Consider the following 20,295-nt stretch of genomic DNA (forward strand, 5'->3'; position numbering starts at 1 on the left):
TGCCTCTTTCTGTTCCTCAACCCCCTTCCCTCGATATTACCACTACGGAAAGAAACGAAACAGGGGGCCCTGGCAGGAGGGTATTTCACCCATACTGAAAGTGAAAGTAACACAGGATCCAGTTTGTTCATATGCACTCACATATATACACTTATATAGATACACTTACACACACTGATTGCTAATTAGCCATTCAGGATGTCGATTTAATATGATGGAACTGAAATAGATTAGGCCTACAAATAAAAGCCCATAAATTGTCATTGTAATTAACGCACATATAATTAGGCTGAAAATGCAAGTGCAGTAATGGAAAACTTTCCATATGTAAGACAAGATACTGTAGCAACACAGTTGTACCAGTGCAGGAATGGCTGCACAGCGGGGTATTTATATAAACTATAGTAGGGTTTCTGTAGCAAACACCCCAGCTGTACCAGTGCAGGAATGGCTGCCCCCGGGGCTACACAGCGGGGTATTTATATAAACTATAGTAGGGTTTCTGTAGCAAACACCCCAGCTGTACCAGTGCAGGAATGGCTGCCCCCGGGGCTACACAGCGGGGTATTTATATAAACTATAGTAGGGTTTCTGTAGCAAACACCCCAGCTATACCGGTGCAGGAATGGCTGCCCCCGGGGCTACACAGCGGGGTATTTATATAAACTATAGTAGGGTTTCTGTAGCAAACACCCCAGCTGTACCGGTGCAGGAATGGTTGCCCCCAGGGCTACACAGCGGGGTATTTATATAAACTATAGTAGGGTTTCTGTAGCAAACACCCCAGCTGTACCGGTGCAGGAATGGCTGCCCCCGGGGCTACACATCGGGGTATTTATATAAACTATAGTAGGGTTTCTATAGCAAACACCCCAGCTGTACCAGTGCAGGAATGGTTGCCCCCAGGGCTACACATCGGGGTATTTATATAAACTATAGTAGGGTTTCTGTAGCAAACACCCCAGCTGTACCAGTGCAGGAACGGCTGCCCCCGGGGCTACACAGCGGGGTATTTATATAAACTATAGTAGGGTTTCTGTAGCAAACACCCCAGCTGTACCAGTGCAGGAATGGCTGCCCCCGGGGCTACACAGCGGGGTATTTATATAAACTATAGTAGGGTTTCTGTAGCAAACACCCCAGCTGTACCAGTGCAGGAATGGCTGCCCCCGGGCATGGGCGTCCACAGAAGGGGGCAAGAGGGGGCACTTGCCCCCCCCTGGAAAAGTAGCAAAAAAACAAAAACCTTACTCCGTTTCTGCACTTTCCCCTCAAGCCCGTTTTTGCTGTGCTCCGATTGGATCTTTCTTCTTGTGGATTCACCAATCAGAGCACAGCTTCCTTGACAGACAGTAAAATTGACCAATCAGAGCACAGATGCACACAGGGATCGGGAGATTTTGCAAACTGGAAACAGAAATAAAGACTGAAAAGAAGAATCTGCAGCTGTAACTTTACCTAAGAACCAACTCTCAACTTTTGCTGCAGTTTTCATCCCACAGGTACTATACACAGGCACTATACACAGGTACTATACACAGGCACTATACCCAGGTACTATACCCAGGTACTATACACAGGCACTATACCCAGGTACTATACCCAGGTACTATACAGTTCTAAAGAATCACTAGCTGACATTAAATTGTTCAATTTATAATCTATCCCCTACCCTAACACATGGAGGGTAAGTTAACTCTTTCCCTCTGAAAAAGCTCATTGTGAGTTTATAAATGTGTTGTTGTTTTTTGCACTTACTATTTTTTTTTTTTTTTTTTGTCATTGTTTTGTTCATTTATAGTAAGTTACAGTGGGGCCAATGCTGTGTATCAGTGCCAGTGTTATAGTGCCAGGGCCTGAATATCTGCCATCAGTACCCACTGCTCCTCATGGCATATAATGTGCTGGGTTTGTAAATACGGACTGCGTCTCACTGTATATAATGGGGAGTCAGTACCCACTGCCTTTCTTGCTATAAAACTAACATAAACACATCTAAAGGGGTGGTTCACTTTTAAGTTAACCTTTAGTATGTTATAAAATGGCCTATTCCTAGCAATTTTGCAATTGGTCTTCCTAATTAATTTTTTTGAATAATTTGCCTTTCTCTTCTGCCTCTATACAGATTTCAAATGGGGGCCAAAAAATATTGTATTATTATTATAATTTTGTATTACTTATTTTTCCAAGTAGGCCCCTTAACTATTCATATTCCCATCTCTTGTTTAAATCACTACCTGGTTGCTAGGGTAAATAAGACCCTAGCAACCAGATAGCTGCTGAAATACCAAATGGAGAGCTGCTGAACAAAAAGCTAAATAACTGAAAAACCATTAAAAATAAAAGTGAATTCGAATGCGAACTACCCCTTTAAGCTAACTGATCCCAAACACAAATGTTTGCAGATCCCCTAACAGAAGTGCGCGTATGAATACTTTTACTACTAATACTAAACATTTTAGGGTAAAAAAAAAAAGCACCCCCACCCGCACTTTTGTACAGTATCCCTGGAAGTCAGTGGGAACGGCAAGAGGTAGTTGGGAGGTTAACTTTTTACGTCAGCAGTGAATCCACTAAGTGTCACATTAGCTGTAGGTCAGTCTGTGTATGGGCCATATTTAGCCTCCCCTAGTATCATCCTGCAAAAAAAAAAAAATATATATATATATTTATCTGTTGCAGGATGATGCTAGCTTACTTGCCCCCCCTTGGAAAATTTTCTGCGGACGCCCATGCCCCCGGGGCTACACAGCGGGGTATTTATATAAACTATAGTAGGGTTTCTGTAGCAAACACCCCAGCTGTACCAGTGCGGGAATGGCTGCCCCCGGGGCTACACAGCGGGGTATTTATATAAACTATAGTAGGGTTTCTGTAGCAAACACCCCAGCTGTACCGGTGCAGGAATGGCTGCCCCCGGGGCTACACAGCGGGGTATTTATATAAACTATAGTAGGGTTTCTGTAGCAAACACCCCAGCTGTACCAGTGCAGGAACGGCTGCCCCCGGGGCTACACAGCGGGGTATTTATATAAACTATAGTAGGGTTTCTGTAGCAAACACCCCAGCTGTACCAGTGCAGGAACGGCTGCCCCCGGGGCTACACAGCGGGGTATTTATATAAACTATAGTAGGGTTTCTGTAGCAAACACCCCAGCTGTACCAGTGCAGGAATGGCTGCCCCCAGGGCTACACAGCAGGGTATTTATATAAACCAGTGCTGTCCAACTGGCGGCCCGCGGGCCGACCCCCCTCTGTGTGGCCCCCCACCTGTCTGGCTGCTTTGATGGCTTACCTTTGAGTAAGCATTAAATGGTATCAGTACTGAGATTAACTGCCCCCCCTGCATGGTTCTCACCTCAGATTCAGGCTGTAATCCCTCTGTATTGTTTAAACATGTAATCCCCTGTGTTGTTCACACCTTTTAATCTCTGCATTGTTCACCCCCTGCAGTGTTCACACCTCAGACTCAGACTGTAATCACTCCCATTGTTCACTTCTTCACACCTCAGACATAGGTACTGTAGGCAGAGTATGGCACATACAGCCAGCATAGGGCAGGTAGAGTATGGCCCACACAGGCAGCATAGGTCAGGGAGGATATGGCACACACAGGAAGGGTAGGGCAGAGTATGGCACACACAGTCAGGGTAGGGCAGGCAGAGTATGGCACACAGAGGCAGTATAGGGAAGGCAGAGTATGGCACACACAGGCAGGGTAGGGCAGGCAGAGTATGGCACACAGAGGCAGTATAGGGAAGGCAGAGTATGGCACACACAGGCAGGGTAGGGCAGGCAGAGTATGGCACACAGAGGCAGTATAGGGAAGGCAGAGTATGGCACACACAGGCAGGGTAGGACAGGCAGAGTATGGCACACACAGACAGCATAGGACAGGCAGAGTGCTGCCTGTGTGTGCCATACTCTGCTTGCCCTATGCTGCTTGTGGGAGGTGAACCTGGCAGGGGTTTGTTGTGGGAGTTTGTTAGCAGTTGGAAATAGCCCCTAAGGTGTGTAATTATGTACTGGGGGTTGCTCTGCTATCCACAGGGGAGGAGGAGGCATATGGAATTTAAGGGTATATCTTAATATGACATAATTCTTTCACATATGAATAATGGTTGATATCCCCACAGTAAGGACCAAGCATTTGGGATTTTGCTGTGCTACCACCATTGTGATAAAATAGGTGTGGTTTGAAGTGGGTGTGGTTTCAAAAGGGGGAGTGGTCAAAACTGGCTTCCATTAGCGGCCCTCCACCATGTGTGCTAGAGAAATTCCGGCCCTCGGCACCGTAGAAGTTGGACAGCACTGATATAAACTATAGTAGGGTTTCTGTAGCAAACACCCCAGCTGTACCAGTGCAGGAATGGCTGCCCCGGGGCTACACAGCGGGGTATTTATATAAACTATAGTAGGGTTTCTGTAGCAAACACCCCAGCTGTACCAGTGCAGGAATGGCTGCCCCGGGGCTACACAGCGGGGTATTTATATAAACTATAGTAGGGTTTCTGTAGCAAACACCCCAGCTGTACCAGTGCAGGAACGGCTGCTCCCGGGGCTACACAGCGGGGTATTTATATAAACTATAGTAGGGTTTCTGTAGCAAACACCCCAGCTGTACCAGTGCAGGAATGGCTGCCACCGGGGCTACACAGCGGGGTATTTATATAAACTATAGTAGGGTTTCTGTAGCAAACACCCCAGCTGTACCAGTGCAGGAATGGCTGCCCCCGGGGCTACACAGCGGGGTATTTATATAAACTATAGTAGGGTTTCTGTAGCAAACACCCCAGCTATACCGGTGCAGGAATGGCTGCCCCCGGGGCTACACAGCGGGGTATTTATATAAACTATAGTAGGATTTCTGTAGCAAACACCCCAGCTGTACCAGTGCAGGAATGGCTGCCCCCGGGGCTACACAGCGGGGTATTTATATAAACTATAGTAGGGTTTCTGTAGCAAACACCCCAGCTGTACCAGTGCAGGAATGGCTGCCCCCGGGGCTACACAGCGGGGTATTTATATAAACTATAGTAGGGTTTCTGTAGCAAACACCCCAGCTGTACCAGTGCAGGAACGGCTGCCCCCGGGGCTACACAGCGGGGTATTTATATAAACTATAGTAGGGTTTCTGTAGCAAACACCCCAGCTGTACCGGTGCAGGAATGGCTGCCCCCGGGGCTACACAGCGGGGTATTTATATAAACTATAGTAGGGTTTCTGTAGCAAACACCCCAGCTGTACCGGTGCAGGAATGGTTGCCCCCAGGGCTACACATCGGGGTATTTATATAAACTATAGTAGGGTTTCTATAGCAAACACCCCAGCTGTACCAGTGCAGGAATGGTTGCCCCCAGGGCTACACATCGGGGTATTTATATAAACTATAGTAGGGTTTCTGTAGCAAACACCCCAGCTGTACCAGTGCAGGAATGGCTGCCCCCGGGGCTACACAGTGGGGTATTTATATAAACTATAGTAGGGTTTCTGTAGCAAACACCCCAGCTGTACCAGTGCAGGAACGGCTGCCCCCGGGGCTACACAGCGGGGTATTTATATAAACTATAGTAGGGTTTCTGTAGCAAACACCCCAGCTGTACCGGTGCAGGAATGGCTGCCCCTGGGGCTACACAGCGGGGTATTTATATAAACTATAGTAGGGTTTCTGTAGCATACACCCCAGCTGTACCGGTGCAGGAATGGCTGCCCCCGGGGCTACACAGCGGGGTATTTATATTAACTATAGTAGGGTTTCTGTAGCAAACACCCCAGCTGTACCGGTGCAGGAATGGCTGCCCCCGGGGCTACACAGCAGGGTATTTATATAAACTATAGTAGGGTTTCTGTAGCAAACACCCCAGCTGTACCAGTGCAGGAATGGCTGCCCCCGGGGCTACACAGCGGGGTATTTATATAAACTATAGTAGGGTTTCTGTAGCAAACACCCCAGCTGTACCGGTGCAGGAATGGCTGCCCCCGGGGCTACACAGCGGGGTATTTATATAAACTATAGTAGGGTTTCTGTAGCAAACACCCCAGCTGTACCGGTGCAGGAATGGCTGCCCCCGGGGCTACACAGCGGGGTATTTATATAAACTATAGCAGGGTTTCTGTAGCAAACACCCCAGCTGTACCGGTGCAGGAATGGCTGCCCCCGGGGCTACACAGCGGGGTATTTATATAAACTATAGTAGGGTTTCTGTAGCAAACACCCCAGCTGTACCAGTGCAGGATTGGCTGCCCCGGGGCTACACAGCGGGGTATTTATATAAACTATAGTAGGGTTTCTGTAGCAAACACCCCAGCTGTACCAGTGCAGGAATGGCTGCCCCCGGGGCTACACAGCGGGGTATTTATATAAACTATAGTAGGGTTTCTGTAGCAAACACCCCAGCTGTACCGGTGCAGGAATGGCTGCCCCCGGGGCTACACAGCGGGGTATTTATATAAACTATAGTAGGGTTTCTGTAGCAAACACCCCAGCTGTACCAGTGCAGGAATGGCTGCCCCGGGGGCTACACAGTGGGGTATTTATATAAACTATAGTAGGGTTTCTGGTGGAAGCGCAGGGCAACAGTACATTATATTCAAATTACTTTGATACATTTTAATGTTTGGTGTTATTGTTCCTATAAGCTGCCCAGCCCCGCATTTGTGTAATTTTCCTATTCTTCCACTAATATTGGAAGAAGGTGCTTGGGTTTTTCCTGTAAATGATGCCGTTTCTGTTAGCTGATGTTGCAGAACAGGTTCCCTAAGTGCACCACACGCCTATTTACACAGGGTATAGAAAATCCAGGTTCCAGTAACAGGGCAGTGAAAGTGAAAGCAAGTTAATTGTGTTGCCTTTATGGCTCAGATGTTTTCCCTTACCTGCTGTATTTCATATAGACACGTCTGAGCTGAACACCATACTGGAGAATAAGTAAGGGAGAACGTCTCCGGGGCTGTGTGGAGGAATCATTCCCTGCATGGAGGTAACGGGTTTAATTCTGCACAGAAAATATTAAATGTAGATACTTGTGAAAGGTGATAAATTCATTGAAAGGGGTTGTAAACCCAGCCATGATGCTGTCCCACTGCGCCCCCTAGTTTTGCTATAGAAGTTGCCTATAAACATAATTATAGATGCAAGAAAATTCACTAATGAGACTTCTACTGATGAAAAATTGCATAATAAATGCTAAAGTATTAACCAATGAGAATGCTGATTCCCAGCACTGTGTCAGGCCCCTTGCTGGTACCTTACATATAGAGATAATGATGTCATTTTCCCGTCATTATATGGCACAGGAATCAGACATGGGGATAAAGGGACAGACTTGTTCAGTGCTGGGAAACTGTGCTTAATGCTCCCAACTCCAATTGCAGGAACAGAGAACAGGGAGCCAGATTTATACAGATCAGCTGGGATTCTCATTGGAGGATTCTTTTGCATTTCAATGCTGCCAATGCGGGCCCTAGAGAGCTGGGAAAGTTTTATTGTGCAATATTGCTTTAAGAATACAACCCTGATGTTGCTGGACTACAGCTCCCAGCATGCCTCACCCTTCATTATATGTTACATTATTCTGGGATTTGTAGTCCAGCAACAGCTGAGTAACGTTGGGTTGAGCCGCACAGTGTAGCAGGTTTTATATCCCCTTTAATTAATAAGCAAGGGGGCTCATTTTCTTCTTTATTTCTGTTACAAGGCTCTGCTTTGTTAGTGACCAGAATCGTTCACATGGATTTCTTTTGGTTTCTAAATATAACACTGTGTACTGTAAATAGAGAGAGCCTTTATTGACTGATTAAATGTTGGAGGGCCACACACCCATGAATTAATATGTAGGCACAACAGGCTGTCCCAGCATTTATCTCTGTACAGTTGGGATCTCAAGAAATAAAGGGTAAATCCACTCAAACTTAGAGAAAGCAAATTTTATTCTACATGACTTTCTAATGGGCATTCATTAATATATATGTTACAGTTGTTTGTATGTATGAAACAATGGAGCAGGGTTCAGCTTCTCCCCTTTGGCAAGGCAAGATTCTCCTTCCCACAGGCAGTGGGGAACTGGAGCTTGTAGGTAGGGTATATCCTTCAGGTCAGCCCAGTGTGACATCAGCCGAAAATGATCATATAATTGACTTTTATATACTGTATTGTTATTCTGAATAAAGGGCACCAAAATACGGGTTAACAGAGCCCACGAGTTAATAGTTTCTTAGTGCTTGGAATCAACATTCTCATTGGTCAGTTATTTTGCATCTGTAATTAAGCTTTTGTTCAGGATTATGTTGCATATTAATTGGCCCTGGAGGGCTGGGTCTCACCCACAGGCACATAATGAGCAAACTGGGGCACTAAGTGCCATTTGCATGTTAGTGATACAACATGGCTGCCCACACTGGGAGCCCCTCCTGTTGCTGGGGGCATAGTGCCCGTTAGGGGCATTTTTTGCACAAAATGGTATTGTTTCCCCCAACCAGAGTGTGGGCTCTATTAATTTACACCAGTGAGGTAAACAGTTTTCCATTTGTAGGTGCCCTTTAAAGATTAGTCATGTGACATGACTCTTTCCTTATAATTTTAGGTTGTATGTCATAAAAATAATGGAACCTACCGGAGAAGCTTCTCACACTATAAACCATCTGAAATCTAAATTAACTGACATCTTTGTGAATAAAGTAGACGATCTGGTTCATGAAGTAGAATCCATTACTGAGAATGATAAAGTTCTGTATGAGGCTGAAGACCCAGTAGAACAAGTCCAACAGATTTTAGATCATGTGCTACAGAGAGGGGAAAGTGATTGGCAGCTATTCCTGGGTCACCTACAGAAAATGGCGCCGAGATTTCCGGGGCTAATGGAACTGCTGGAGAGTGAAAGTGAGTATTATATCATTATTAGCTACGTTACTTCAATACAGTGGTAACTATGGTGCCAACATTATTGCACTGATGCATCGTGATGGGCCAATCTGTCCGGTTTTGGTTTTCTGAAAAATTTGCCCATCATATGGGAGTTTGTGCTATATTAATCAGTTGCATGATTTTAATGTGTTTGTTTTTTTAAAAACTGTTACTAGCATGAAATTGGGGTGTTTGGGGCCCAACAGGGGCCGTCACCCAAGGGCCCAGCACCCCAGTTGCAGAGGCCCCCACCCATGCCATTAAGTCTTCCCCCCATTATCTATTATGCTCAGGCATATGACTTGGAGATAAAAGGGTTTTATGGGGGCAGTGAATCTATAATTGGTGGATTTAGTTGAATATCAAATCCTCTGCAAATACTGAGCCAAATCTGACTATAATTTGCAATTTAAAAAGACGACTTGAATAAAAAAAAAAACATTATCTGAAAGTTGAAACATTCAGTTGTCCAGAGTTGGAAGCAACATGTTTTTTAAGATTTGGACTTAGTTTAACTACCATATATACTTGAGTATAAGCCGATCCGAATATAAGCCGAGGTACCTAATTTTACCTAAGAAAACTGGAAAAACGTATTGACTCGAGTATAAGCCTAGGGTGGGAAATGCAGCCGCTACTGCTAAGTGTCAATAATCAAAATAAAAACCAGTAAATTACATTAATTGAGGCATCAGTGGGGTATATATTTTTCAATATTGAATTCAAAGAAAAACCGTAAACTAGCTCTGTAAATGAAGAGAGTCAACAAAAACAATATGAGTGCTACCACACGCTCATTGCGCATTGGCAAACTGGCAGCAGACCCAGTCCCAGAGGACACGTAAGGGGGAATAAATATTGCTAGTGGGAGCCTAGGCCAGGGCACTGGAGGGTCTGGTTGCGGGTGGCCTAATTTGCACACAAAGGACAGAGGGTGCTAGTCTGGAGGGACACATGGCACCCGACTCGAGTATAAGCCGAGGGTGACTTTTTCAGCACATTTTGGGTGCTGAAAAACTAGGCTTATACTCGAGTATATACAGTAAGCGCTAAGCAACTGGCCTCATTCGAATCCTGCAGATAGTGTTGGAATTCAGCTGAATCCTTACCCTAATCCTGGATTGAGTGTAAATACTTCATTAGGTGCAACAGTAAAGGTGACCACACACAGTCAGATATGCTCATTTGGCATCAAGTCACCAAATGAGCGGATACAGGGGCATGTTTACTAAGGTTGGAGATAAAAATCTCCTGTGATGTTGCCCATAGCAACCAATAAGCAATAAGGTTTGAACAGTCACCTACAAGTTAGAAATCAAAGCAAAGACCTAATTGGTTGCTACAGGCAACATCACCGTTGATATTTATCTCCATTCTTAGTAAACACACCCCTTGGACCTGATTTGCCCACATACATGTTGTGCCAAATCAGGCTGATCTAGTCATTATCCCTCGGATCATAAAGTAAGGCCTACAGAGAACCTCCAAACAAGGACCATATCACTGTGCCAATGGGGTCCTTGTCCAATGGGGTTTTCAAACCTTCCTGATTAATATCTGGATAATTTTATTGGCAAGATATCAATCACACAGGCTGTCAATTGGCCCTATACATAGACACATCTTCCTGTGAATGACCACCTTAGGAGTTCTCTTTGTATGCTATAAAGTCAGCTTCTTATAAAAATGATATCTATTTATGGTAAAATAGAATTACTATGTGTAGACCAATGGTTTTAATACAATTTCCTTTGCCAGATTATTTCACAAAATGATTGAAATAACAATGTTCTTTCCAAATAACTTTGCTTTCTTCTCACAGAAAAAAGAAATATTCTAACTGAGATGATAAAACAACACAAAACCTCAAAGCTCACTCTGAGAGACATCCAGAACATTGGCCGGGAGAACCTGAATGAATGTGACCCTCTGACTGTTCAAGACCTGCCCTGGATTCTCTTAAGGAAACTGGCAGCGTTGAACAGAAGTGCACGAAATGTATCGATCACACAAACTCCACGGGCAGATGCAGAGAATCCTATGATGGATCTGTTTGATCTTCTCACTTGTAATGCTCAAGATGAGAATTCTGATTTGTTCAATCCTTTTGATATTCTATGTGTTCTACTAAACTGTTCAGATAATATTTTACAACAAAATATTTTGTCAAAAATGTCCCTGTGCCAGTTTGCTCTCCCACTGCTGCTCCCTGCTGGGGATGTACCAAACTGCACCTTCAAGCTGTGGGCAATGAGAGACATTGTGAAATGCTGGACACCTCACACTTTGGCAGAGAAGAAAGGATTCAAAGAAGAAAGTCTGGTTCATATAGAATTGCCCCTGTTTTCTTTTGTAAGACTGGAAAAAAGCAAGATATCAAAATCTAAAATTCTGAATCAAGTGCTCAGTCCTAGGCAGCAGTACCAGGACTTCTTTATTCATGGAAATATGGAGGGTGGGAACCATATGAGATACATTTCTAATGGGTTAGTGGAAATAGCCTGGTATTTTCCAACTGGAAGAAAAAATTTAGATATTTTTGAAGAACCCATTGCACTTACTAACTTGCGTGGAGACATTGAAGGCAACGAGACCCAGTTCAGCTTCCTAACCCAGGTCTCGGCAGCAGTGTTTGTATTTGCTGAGGAAATTAATGAGAGAGAGTTTAGGTTGTTGACCCAATATGGTAAATCTAACACTATTGTCTATTTCATCATTACACAAAGTAACAAAACTCTTTGTAAAGAGACAGTGGAATACTTAAAAAAGTTGCTCTCTGAGCTAAACATTGATAAAGGGAACGTACTGATTAAGGGCAGAAATGATAATGATACAAACCTGGTGCAGAGCATTCAAAAGATTATTAAACGTTTATTGAACACTTGTCGGAAAATAAAGCTGGAAGAAGCTTCACACACAGCCTCCAAACTAAAAATTAATGTGGATGAGAACTTTAGGGAATGCCAAAAAGCAAAAATGTATGCAACAGAAATAACTGAAGAGATAAAAGATGTGGTACAATATAAGAAAGAAACAATTCAACTACAAGGGGATCTGTGGAAGCAAGTGGCCCAGATAGAGAAGGAATTGTGCAGAATGAGAAAACTAGGAGGCAAAAATACAGAAGAATACCGATCTCAGCTGATAGATCAGTGCTTCGAGTTGCATAGGAAACAGAACAAACATGATTTACCTGGGGGGGTGTTGAAATTTATAAATGCAATTGCACATTTGTCCCAAGAAGAGAGACATTATTTCCTGAAATGGATGAAATTTGCACTCGATTCACTTTCTAGAAACACTCTATCTAAATTGAAAGCTGAATACAGGCTAAAATGTACACCTAAAGCTGAAAATATCCAGGATAATGGGAATGAACTAAAGCTAATTGACCAACAGATATCTGACAGTTCTTTGGGAGTAGAACATTTTCTCCGTGTGATGGGGCAGTTTTATGAGGCAGAATGTTCCATAGTGAAGCAAGGAAAAATCAAACCAGATGAAAGACAATTCAGTAAACTCCCAGGAATTGCTGCTGATCTGCTGCTGGATGGGTTCCCATTGGAGCTGATAGATGGAGATGCCTCCAACATCCCTCTACAATGGATTACTGATGTTCTGGCTGACTTAAACAACAAAACAGGAGGGAAATGTAGAATGAGAGTAATCACAGTGCTGGGAGTGCAGAGCACAGGGAAATCCACCCTCCTGAACACCATGTTTGGGCTGCAGTTCCCTGTGTCCAGTGGTCGATGCACACGGGGAGCCTTCATGACACTGATAAAAGTAAAAGAAGACTTCCAGGAACACCTTGGTTGTGAGCTTATTGTGGTAATAGACACTGAAGGTCTAAAGGCTCAGCACCTATATTCTCTGGAGGACAGCAATGAACATGACAATGAGTTGGCAACTCTAGTGGTTGGGCTCAGTGATATCACTATAATCAATATGGCTATGGAAAATACAGCAGAAATGACAGACATTTTACAAATTTCAATCCACGCTTTCCTTAGGATGAACAAAATAGAAAAGAAACCCAAGTGTCAATTTGTGCATCAGAATGTGAGTGATGTTTCTGCTAATGATAATAACATGAGAGACAAAAGTAAACTCTTGACACAGCTTGATAAAATGACAAAAGTAGCAGCAACCATGGAAAAAAAGAGTGGAATCACACATTTTAGTGATATCATGGTATATGACCTTGAAAAAGACAACTGGTACATTCCTGGCCTTTGGAATGGTGCCCCACCCATGGCTTCTGTAGATGCTGGCTACAGTGACCATATTCATGAACTAAAAAAATACTTGTTTGAATTGATGGCACAAAACAAAAGTATTAATCACCCACAGAATATTGGTGAATTTATTGAATGGATAAAAAGCCTGTGGAAATCTGTGAAATATGAGAATTTCATTTTCAACTTTAGGAACACCCTGGTGGCTGAAGCATACGAACAGCTCTCAGTTAAATACTCTGAATGGGAATGGGACTTCCGTAAAAAGGTTCACACTTGGCTACTCAAGACAGAGACAATAATCAAGAATCATCCAACAGACAGATTGCAGGCAAATTATCTCCATGATCTGCATTCTGTTCTTGGAGAAGAAGAAAAGCGTGTAAGGAATTTGTTAGATACCTATTTTGATAGCAGATCGGAGAATGCTCATCTAATTGAGAGGTACAGAGAAGAATTTTCCAAATGTGTGCTGTGTCTCAGGAATGAGTTGGAAAATTCCGTAACAACAAAGATTGACGAGGTGATTCAAATCCAGAAAGGGAAATATAAGTTGGAGGGCATTAAAAACACTTATCAAAAAACAATAGAAGAGAAAGTCACTTGCCTCCTGGAAGAAGTGAGACAAAATGAACATCAATTCAGCAATGCAAAAGTAAGACAAGTTTTTGAAGATATGTGGGAAAATACATTATCCGACTTACAAAGAATCGGTTTAGATAAACGAAATATCAGTCAGGAAATGTTCCTGGAACTTTACCGGGACATGAACAAAAGAGGGAGTTTTATCACTAAGAGGGTTCTCAGTGTAACAAGTTTAGGTGACTTTGGTGAATGTGAATTTGAGGTCAAAGAGAAGCATGTAGACCTAAAACAGGATTCAGAAAAAGACAAGGAACAAAATATTATCAAAATAAAAGACTTTGCTTCCTTTATAATCAGAATGTGCTCTGATTATGTAACAGAAAAAATAGGTACAAGAGACGACTATCATGGGACGTATTGCCTGGAATTACTCAATATCATCAGTGACGGGCTCAGGGAAGAAGAAGTTAAAAGCAATCATATTACCCATGAGTTTGCGTTGGATCTGAAACTCCATATCTTGGGGCAAGCAGCCCCGAGGTTTCAGAAGCTCCATAATGACTTCATCCAAAAGAATGACCCTGTGTTATGTATGGGAAAGTTAAAACTTGGATATTTGGCAACATTTGAAAGCATTTATCAAGAGAAGGATGAATCTCAGAGCAGAGCAAGACAGTTCTATGAGCTCTGCCTGAAGCCTGCAATAACAAACTATGTTAACCAGCGACTGGGATTGGACATCGTTGAGGCTATTATATACAGCGGAGCCACCAAAGAATTTAGTAGCCGGACATTTTTCCAGTTTACCGTGCTTGAGAAACTTCTAAAGGATAAAGAAGTTATGTCATTTGTACAATATATAAATGAATATGAGATTTTTGTCAAGAAATGGATACAAAAATATATTTTAGATACCTATAAGGATCCAAAACCCTTACGAGACATGAAAGCAAATATTCTTACCAACATCCATAAGGAGATACTCACAGTTCTTAGAGACAAAGACATACTGAAGTTCTCGACCGTCTCCGATTTTTTGGAATGCTTTTGTGGCAGGTTGAACAATAAACTAGTTATTCCCCAGCATGAGATGAATTTGATCATTTTTGAAAACAAAGCTAATATCGAGCAGTTTGCAAAAGACATTGAATTCTTTCTCCAAGACATTGAAAATCACATCATAGCAGACTTTTCCTCTATAGAGTCCATACTCGGCAAAGTCACAGTAAAACCTGAAGATGAGTTATTTAAGAGAGTGTTTGGCTGTGGGAAGCAATGTCCCTTCTGCAAGGTCCCCTGTGAGGCAGGAGGTACTGACCATAAGGAGCACTTTGCCTCTGTCCATCGGCCTCAAGGATTAATAGGAGGCATTCACATAGCCGGGATAAAACTAAACACAGAAATATGTTCCTCTGCTGTTATCGCTGATAAAAAATTTGTAAATGTTGCCACAAACTGTACATTGCACCCTTACAAAGAATATCGTTCCGTTTACCCAGACTGGGCCATTCAGCCTGACGCCAGCATCACAGCCTCCGACTACTGGAAATATATCTTTGTTCAGTTTAATAAAGAATTTGCATCTATATATGAAGCGAACCCAGCAGATCTGCCTGACTTATGGTGTCGCATAACAGAGGAAATGGCATTTCAAAGCCTAAAGGAGTCATTCAATATAAAGTAAACTACGTCAGCTTCATACAATTATGGGAAGAGAAACCTGTTATTGGGAATACTATGAAAGCCAGACAGTCTTAATTTAGCCCCATTTACTGTATAAATCTATGATACTAAAATCATTTTTTTTTAAAGATTCCACATGTTCTGGATTCTAGATTTATCCCATATACAATAATTTTATTAATATAGAATTTTTGATAATAATTTTACTAAATATTTAGGATCCCAAAGGAAATACTGCCATTCCAGTATAGGCTGTAGGTTTGTATGAAATTATGTTTCTAATTAAAGATCTTGTTAAAGCAATTATCATACAAATTCAAAGCACTTTCGATTAGAAAATTTGAATAAAATGAAATGATACAGTACTTTGCATATGGTTTTATTCTGTAATGACTTTTCAGTTGGGTTTGTAGAAGTGATAGGCAAACGTCAACACCAAGTGCCCACGGGGGCAGCCATTCCTGCACTGGTACAGCTGGGGTGTTTGCTACAGAAACCCTACTATAGTTTATATAAATACCCCGCTGTGTAGCCCCGGGGGCAGCCATTCCTGCACTGGTACAACTGGGGTGTTTGCTACAGAAACCCTACTATAGTTTATATAAATACCCCGCTGTGTAGCCCCGGGGGCAGCCATTCCTGCACTGGTACAACTGGGGTGTTTGCTACAGAAACCCTACTATAGTTTATATAAATACCCCGCTGTGTAGCCCCGGGGGCAGCCATTCCTGCACCGGTACAGCTGGGGTGTTTGCTACAGAAACCCTACTATAGTTTATATAAATACCCCGCTGTGTAGCCCCGGGGGCAGCCGTTCCTGCACCGGTACAGCTGGGGTGTTTGCTACAGAAACCCTACTATAGTTTATATAAATACCCCGCTGTGTAGCCCCGGGGCAGCTGTTCCTGCACCGGTACAGCTGGGGTGTTTGCTACAGAAACCCTACTATAGTTTATATAAATACCCCGCTGTGTAGCCCCGGGGGCAGCCATTCCTGCACCGGTACAGCTGGGGTGTTTGCTACAGAAACCCTACTATAGTTTATATAAATACCCCGCTGTGTAGCCCCGGGGGCAGCCATTCCTGCACTGGTACAGCTGGGGTGTTTGCTACAGAAACCCTACTATAGTTTATATAAATACCCCGCTGTGTAGCCCCGGGGGCAGCCATTCCTGCACTGGTACAGCTGGGGTGTTTGCTACAGAAACCCTACTATAGTTTATATAAATACCCCGCTGTGTAGCCCCGGGGGCAGCCATTCCTGCACTGGTACAGCTGGGGTGTTTGCTACAGAAACCCTACTATAGTTTATATAAATACCCCGCTGTGTAGCCCCGGGGGCAGCCGTTCCTGCACCGGTACAGCTGGGGTGTTTGCTACAGAAACCCTACTATAGTTTATATAAATACCCCGCTGTGTAGCCCCGGGGGCAGCCGTTCCTGCACCGGTACAGCTGGTGTGTTTGCTACAGAAACCCTACTATAGTTTATATAAATACCCCGCTGTGTAGCCCGGGGGCAGCCGTTCCTGCACTGGTACAGCTGGGGTGTTTGCTACAGAAACCCTACTATAGTTTATATAAATACCCCGCTGTGTAGCCCGGGGGCAGCCATTCCTGCACTGGTACAGCTGGGGTGTTTGCTACAGAAACCCTACTATAGTTTATATAAATACCCTGCTGTGTAGCCCCGGGGGCAGCCTCTATCCCAGCCCAATGGCCAAACAATCAGATCAATCTGATATCGCCCACCTTAAAGGAGAACTAAAGTCTAAAATAGAAAATCATTAGAAATGCTGTATTTTATATACATAAACATAAACATAAACATTCTGAACTTACTGCACAAGCCCAGAGGTTGAGAAGCCTAATTAAAGTAATGATTTATGCTTTCAAAGTTGTCCACAGGGGGCTGCCATCTTGTTACTTTGTTATACCATCTTCTATAAGATCTGGCTCCTGCACATGCTCAGTTTGCTCTGGGCTGCTGTTGGGAGGCGGAGCTTAGGGAACGTAGTCAATTATCAAAACAACAGCACAAAGACAGTGACTGCATAAATATGCAAAAGAATCCTCCAATGAGAATCCCAGCTGATCTGTATAAATCCGGCTCCCTGTTCTCTGTTCCTGCAATTGGAGTTGGGAGCATTAAGCACAGTTTCCCAGCACTGAACAAGTCTGTCCCTTTATCCCCATGTCTGATTCCTGTGCCATATAATGACGGGAAAATGACATCATTATCTCTATATGTAAGATAATATCAAAATGGCTGATATAGTGCTGGGAATCTAATCAGCATTCTCATTGGTCAATGCTCTTGTGTATATATTTTTCCTTCAACCTCCATAGAGAACTAGGTGGAACCTACAAATGATCCCATTGGCACAGAGACACAGGTGCATCATGGGTACAGGTACATATAAACTAGCGCTGCCCTATTATACACATTTTATTACAGGATATCAATAAAAACAAGCTTTAGCTCAGTATTTAGACATAACTTGTTTACAACAGACTCCCAAATATTCCCATATCCCCATCCCCCAAAATATCAGCTCAGAAGATAATTGTGGCTTTTTCTAACCAAAACACATTCTGAATTCTATCCTTCTACAAATGACTCTCTCTAACACTTGCATTACACTGACCAAAGCAAAGGGTTGCTGAGCAGCCTGGGGGTTCCATACACAGCCTGTTTATAATAGTGAGAGCCCAAACTCTGAGCTCAGTGTCAGTCACTTTGCATCCTGGGAAGGAACATAGTGTTTGTGCAGAGGTTCCCCTGTACATATCATGTTGTTCTGCCTATACACCTACTGGCACAGTTTGGCCTCTCCCCGTGTGTAATGCACACAAACCCCCATGCAACTGCTTCATAAACACTTTGAGAGAAGTTATTGGTCTGTTGTGTGGTTGTATATAAAAAATAACTTACTATGTTACTATGTTACAAAGGTGAAACTGAAAGCGTAAAGGTGAATGTTTTGGGTTGGTCTCCTAGATATAAAGATTGGGCAATGTAGAGCCCTTTTATATTTCTTCAGCCAGATTGCCTTTCCATTAAACAACAGCAGCCATAACTGGATGGTCCATGGAACAGGACAGGGCTGTTGGCTAATGCAGAAAACACATCTGATTGTTGGCGGCCCAGAGAGCATTAACCAGGGAGCAAATCTGTGTTGGAGTATTCATATGGTACGTAAAGGTAAATCTCTATTTTTCACAAATTTCGTGTTAATTAAACATTATAACATGTGTTAAAATAACTGATGTAAGTGCCGTTTCTTATGATTTGCATATTAATTGGCCCTGGAGGGCTGGGTCTCACACACAGGCACATAATGAGCAAACTGGGGCACTAAGTGCCATTTGCATGTTAGTGACACAACATGGCCGCCCACACTGGGAGCCCCTCCTGTGCTGGGGGCATAGTGCCCGGTAGGGGCATTTTTTGCACAAAATGGTATTGTTTCCCCCAACCAGAGTGTGGGCTCTATCAACCTGCACTTCCACTGGGGTAAACAATGTTCCACTGATAGGTGCCCTGTAAGAGAAGTCTGAAGAGATATTACCAGGGCCATGTATCGTTCATAGTAAAAGTAAGATCCCTACACAACCCCAGGGTGAGATAACATGAGATAGGAACTTCTCAAACAAACATATCCTACTTACATCATAATGGTTTATATTTCTTATATATTTATATCAGTGACGAACACGCAAGTATCTAAGGTGGGTGAAGAAGCAAGGCCTGGGCTAAAAGAATAAGCTACATATAACACATATAACATATGGATTTTGCACATTTACACACTAAAATGGTTGCTGAAACTAAAGAGCTGTAGGACGTTGTTGCCAAAAGCAAACACTGTAACTGTTTGCCTAACACACAAAAGAAAGGACAACCTTAACTAGACTCCAAAGAAGACATAGACAACAACAGAGAATGGGTGGAGTAGTTCACAATGAATTCCAATTCCAGTTCCCAGATAGTGTAACCAATATGGGGTGCAGCCCCCTCGGGTGTAGCAGGTCAGACTACAAGAACCTATGGACTAGCAAAAGAAGAGAAGGTCACACTCCCATAGAATAAAACCAGTGATATAGTTTTATTCATAAAAAGTGATGCACTTCCATTCTTTAGAAGTACATTCAGCTCATCAAATTAATAGCCCAACGTGTCTCGTTGTGCAGTCAACTTGTTTTATAACACTATTGTCTTATAGATATATATTTATTTTTTCAATTCTTTATTTAACATTTTGCACTTATAGATGGGAGGGGGGAACAGAGAAGAAAAAGGGGAGGGGAAAGGGTAAGTTCTTTTCATATTATAACATAGTATTGTTTCTTAATAAACACTATAGGCTATAATACCGGAAATGTTTGCATTTTCCCTAATGTGGGCTAGGAGTGTTGCATTACTAAAATACATAAAGTAGGAGAGAGGGGGCAACCCTGTCTCGTCCCATTAAACATTTGTACCTTGGGGGATAATATACCATTAACTCTAATTCTTGCAGAGGGTCTCTCATAAAGGGCTAATACTGTATTCTTTGTCTGCTTACCTGTCCTAGGCTAGTGTCCTATCTAGAATATCCCAAGCAACACTATTGAAGGCCTTCTAGGCATCTGTGGTTAGTATTAAAGAAGGGATATGTTTGTTTTGTGCATACCTTATCAAAGACACCACTTTAGCCGTATTTTCTTTTCCCTCCCTTTTAGGTATAAAACGTATTTCTTATATTTTATTAGGTTGTTATTCCTGATGTCCTGTCAAGTAACTACAATGCAATTTCAGTAAGAAATAGGAACCGCATCCTCCCATACTCCTGGGCTCTATACAAAACATTGAATCCAAATTTATAGGAGATACAGGATTCCCCAAA

At 43.0% G+C, this 20,295-nt stretch overlaps 1 protein-coding gene across 1 annotated transcript; it reads left to right on the forward strand.

The window, feature by feature from the left end:
- The first annotated feature begins 6,853 nt into the window (after positions 1-6,853).
- LOC100492139 (up-regulator of cell proliferation) lies at positions 6,854-15,773 on the forward strand. Its single transcript, XM_002941477.5, has 3 exons — positions 6,854-6,980; positions 8,583-8,878; positions 10,725-15,773. The coding sequence occupies exons 2-3, from the start codon at positions 8,602-8,604 to the stop codon at positions 15,407-15,409; spliced, it is 4,962 nt and encodes a 1,653-aa protein (XP_002941523.3). The 5' UTR covers positions 6,854-6,980; positions 8,583-8,601; the 3' UTR covers positions 15,410-15,773.
- The last annotated feature ends 4,522 nt before the right edge of the window (positions 15,774-20,295 follow it).

The sequence above is a fragment of the Xenopus tropicalis genome, chromosome 9, assembly GCF_000004195.4.
Source record: "Xenopus tropicalis strain Nigerian chromosome 9, UCB_Xtro_10.0, whole genome shotgun sequence".
NCBI classification, from domain to species: Eukaryota; Metazoa; Chordata; class Amphibia; order Anura; family Pipidae; genus Xenopus; species Xenopus tropicalis.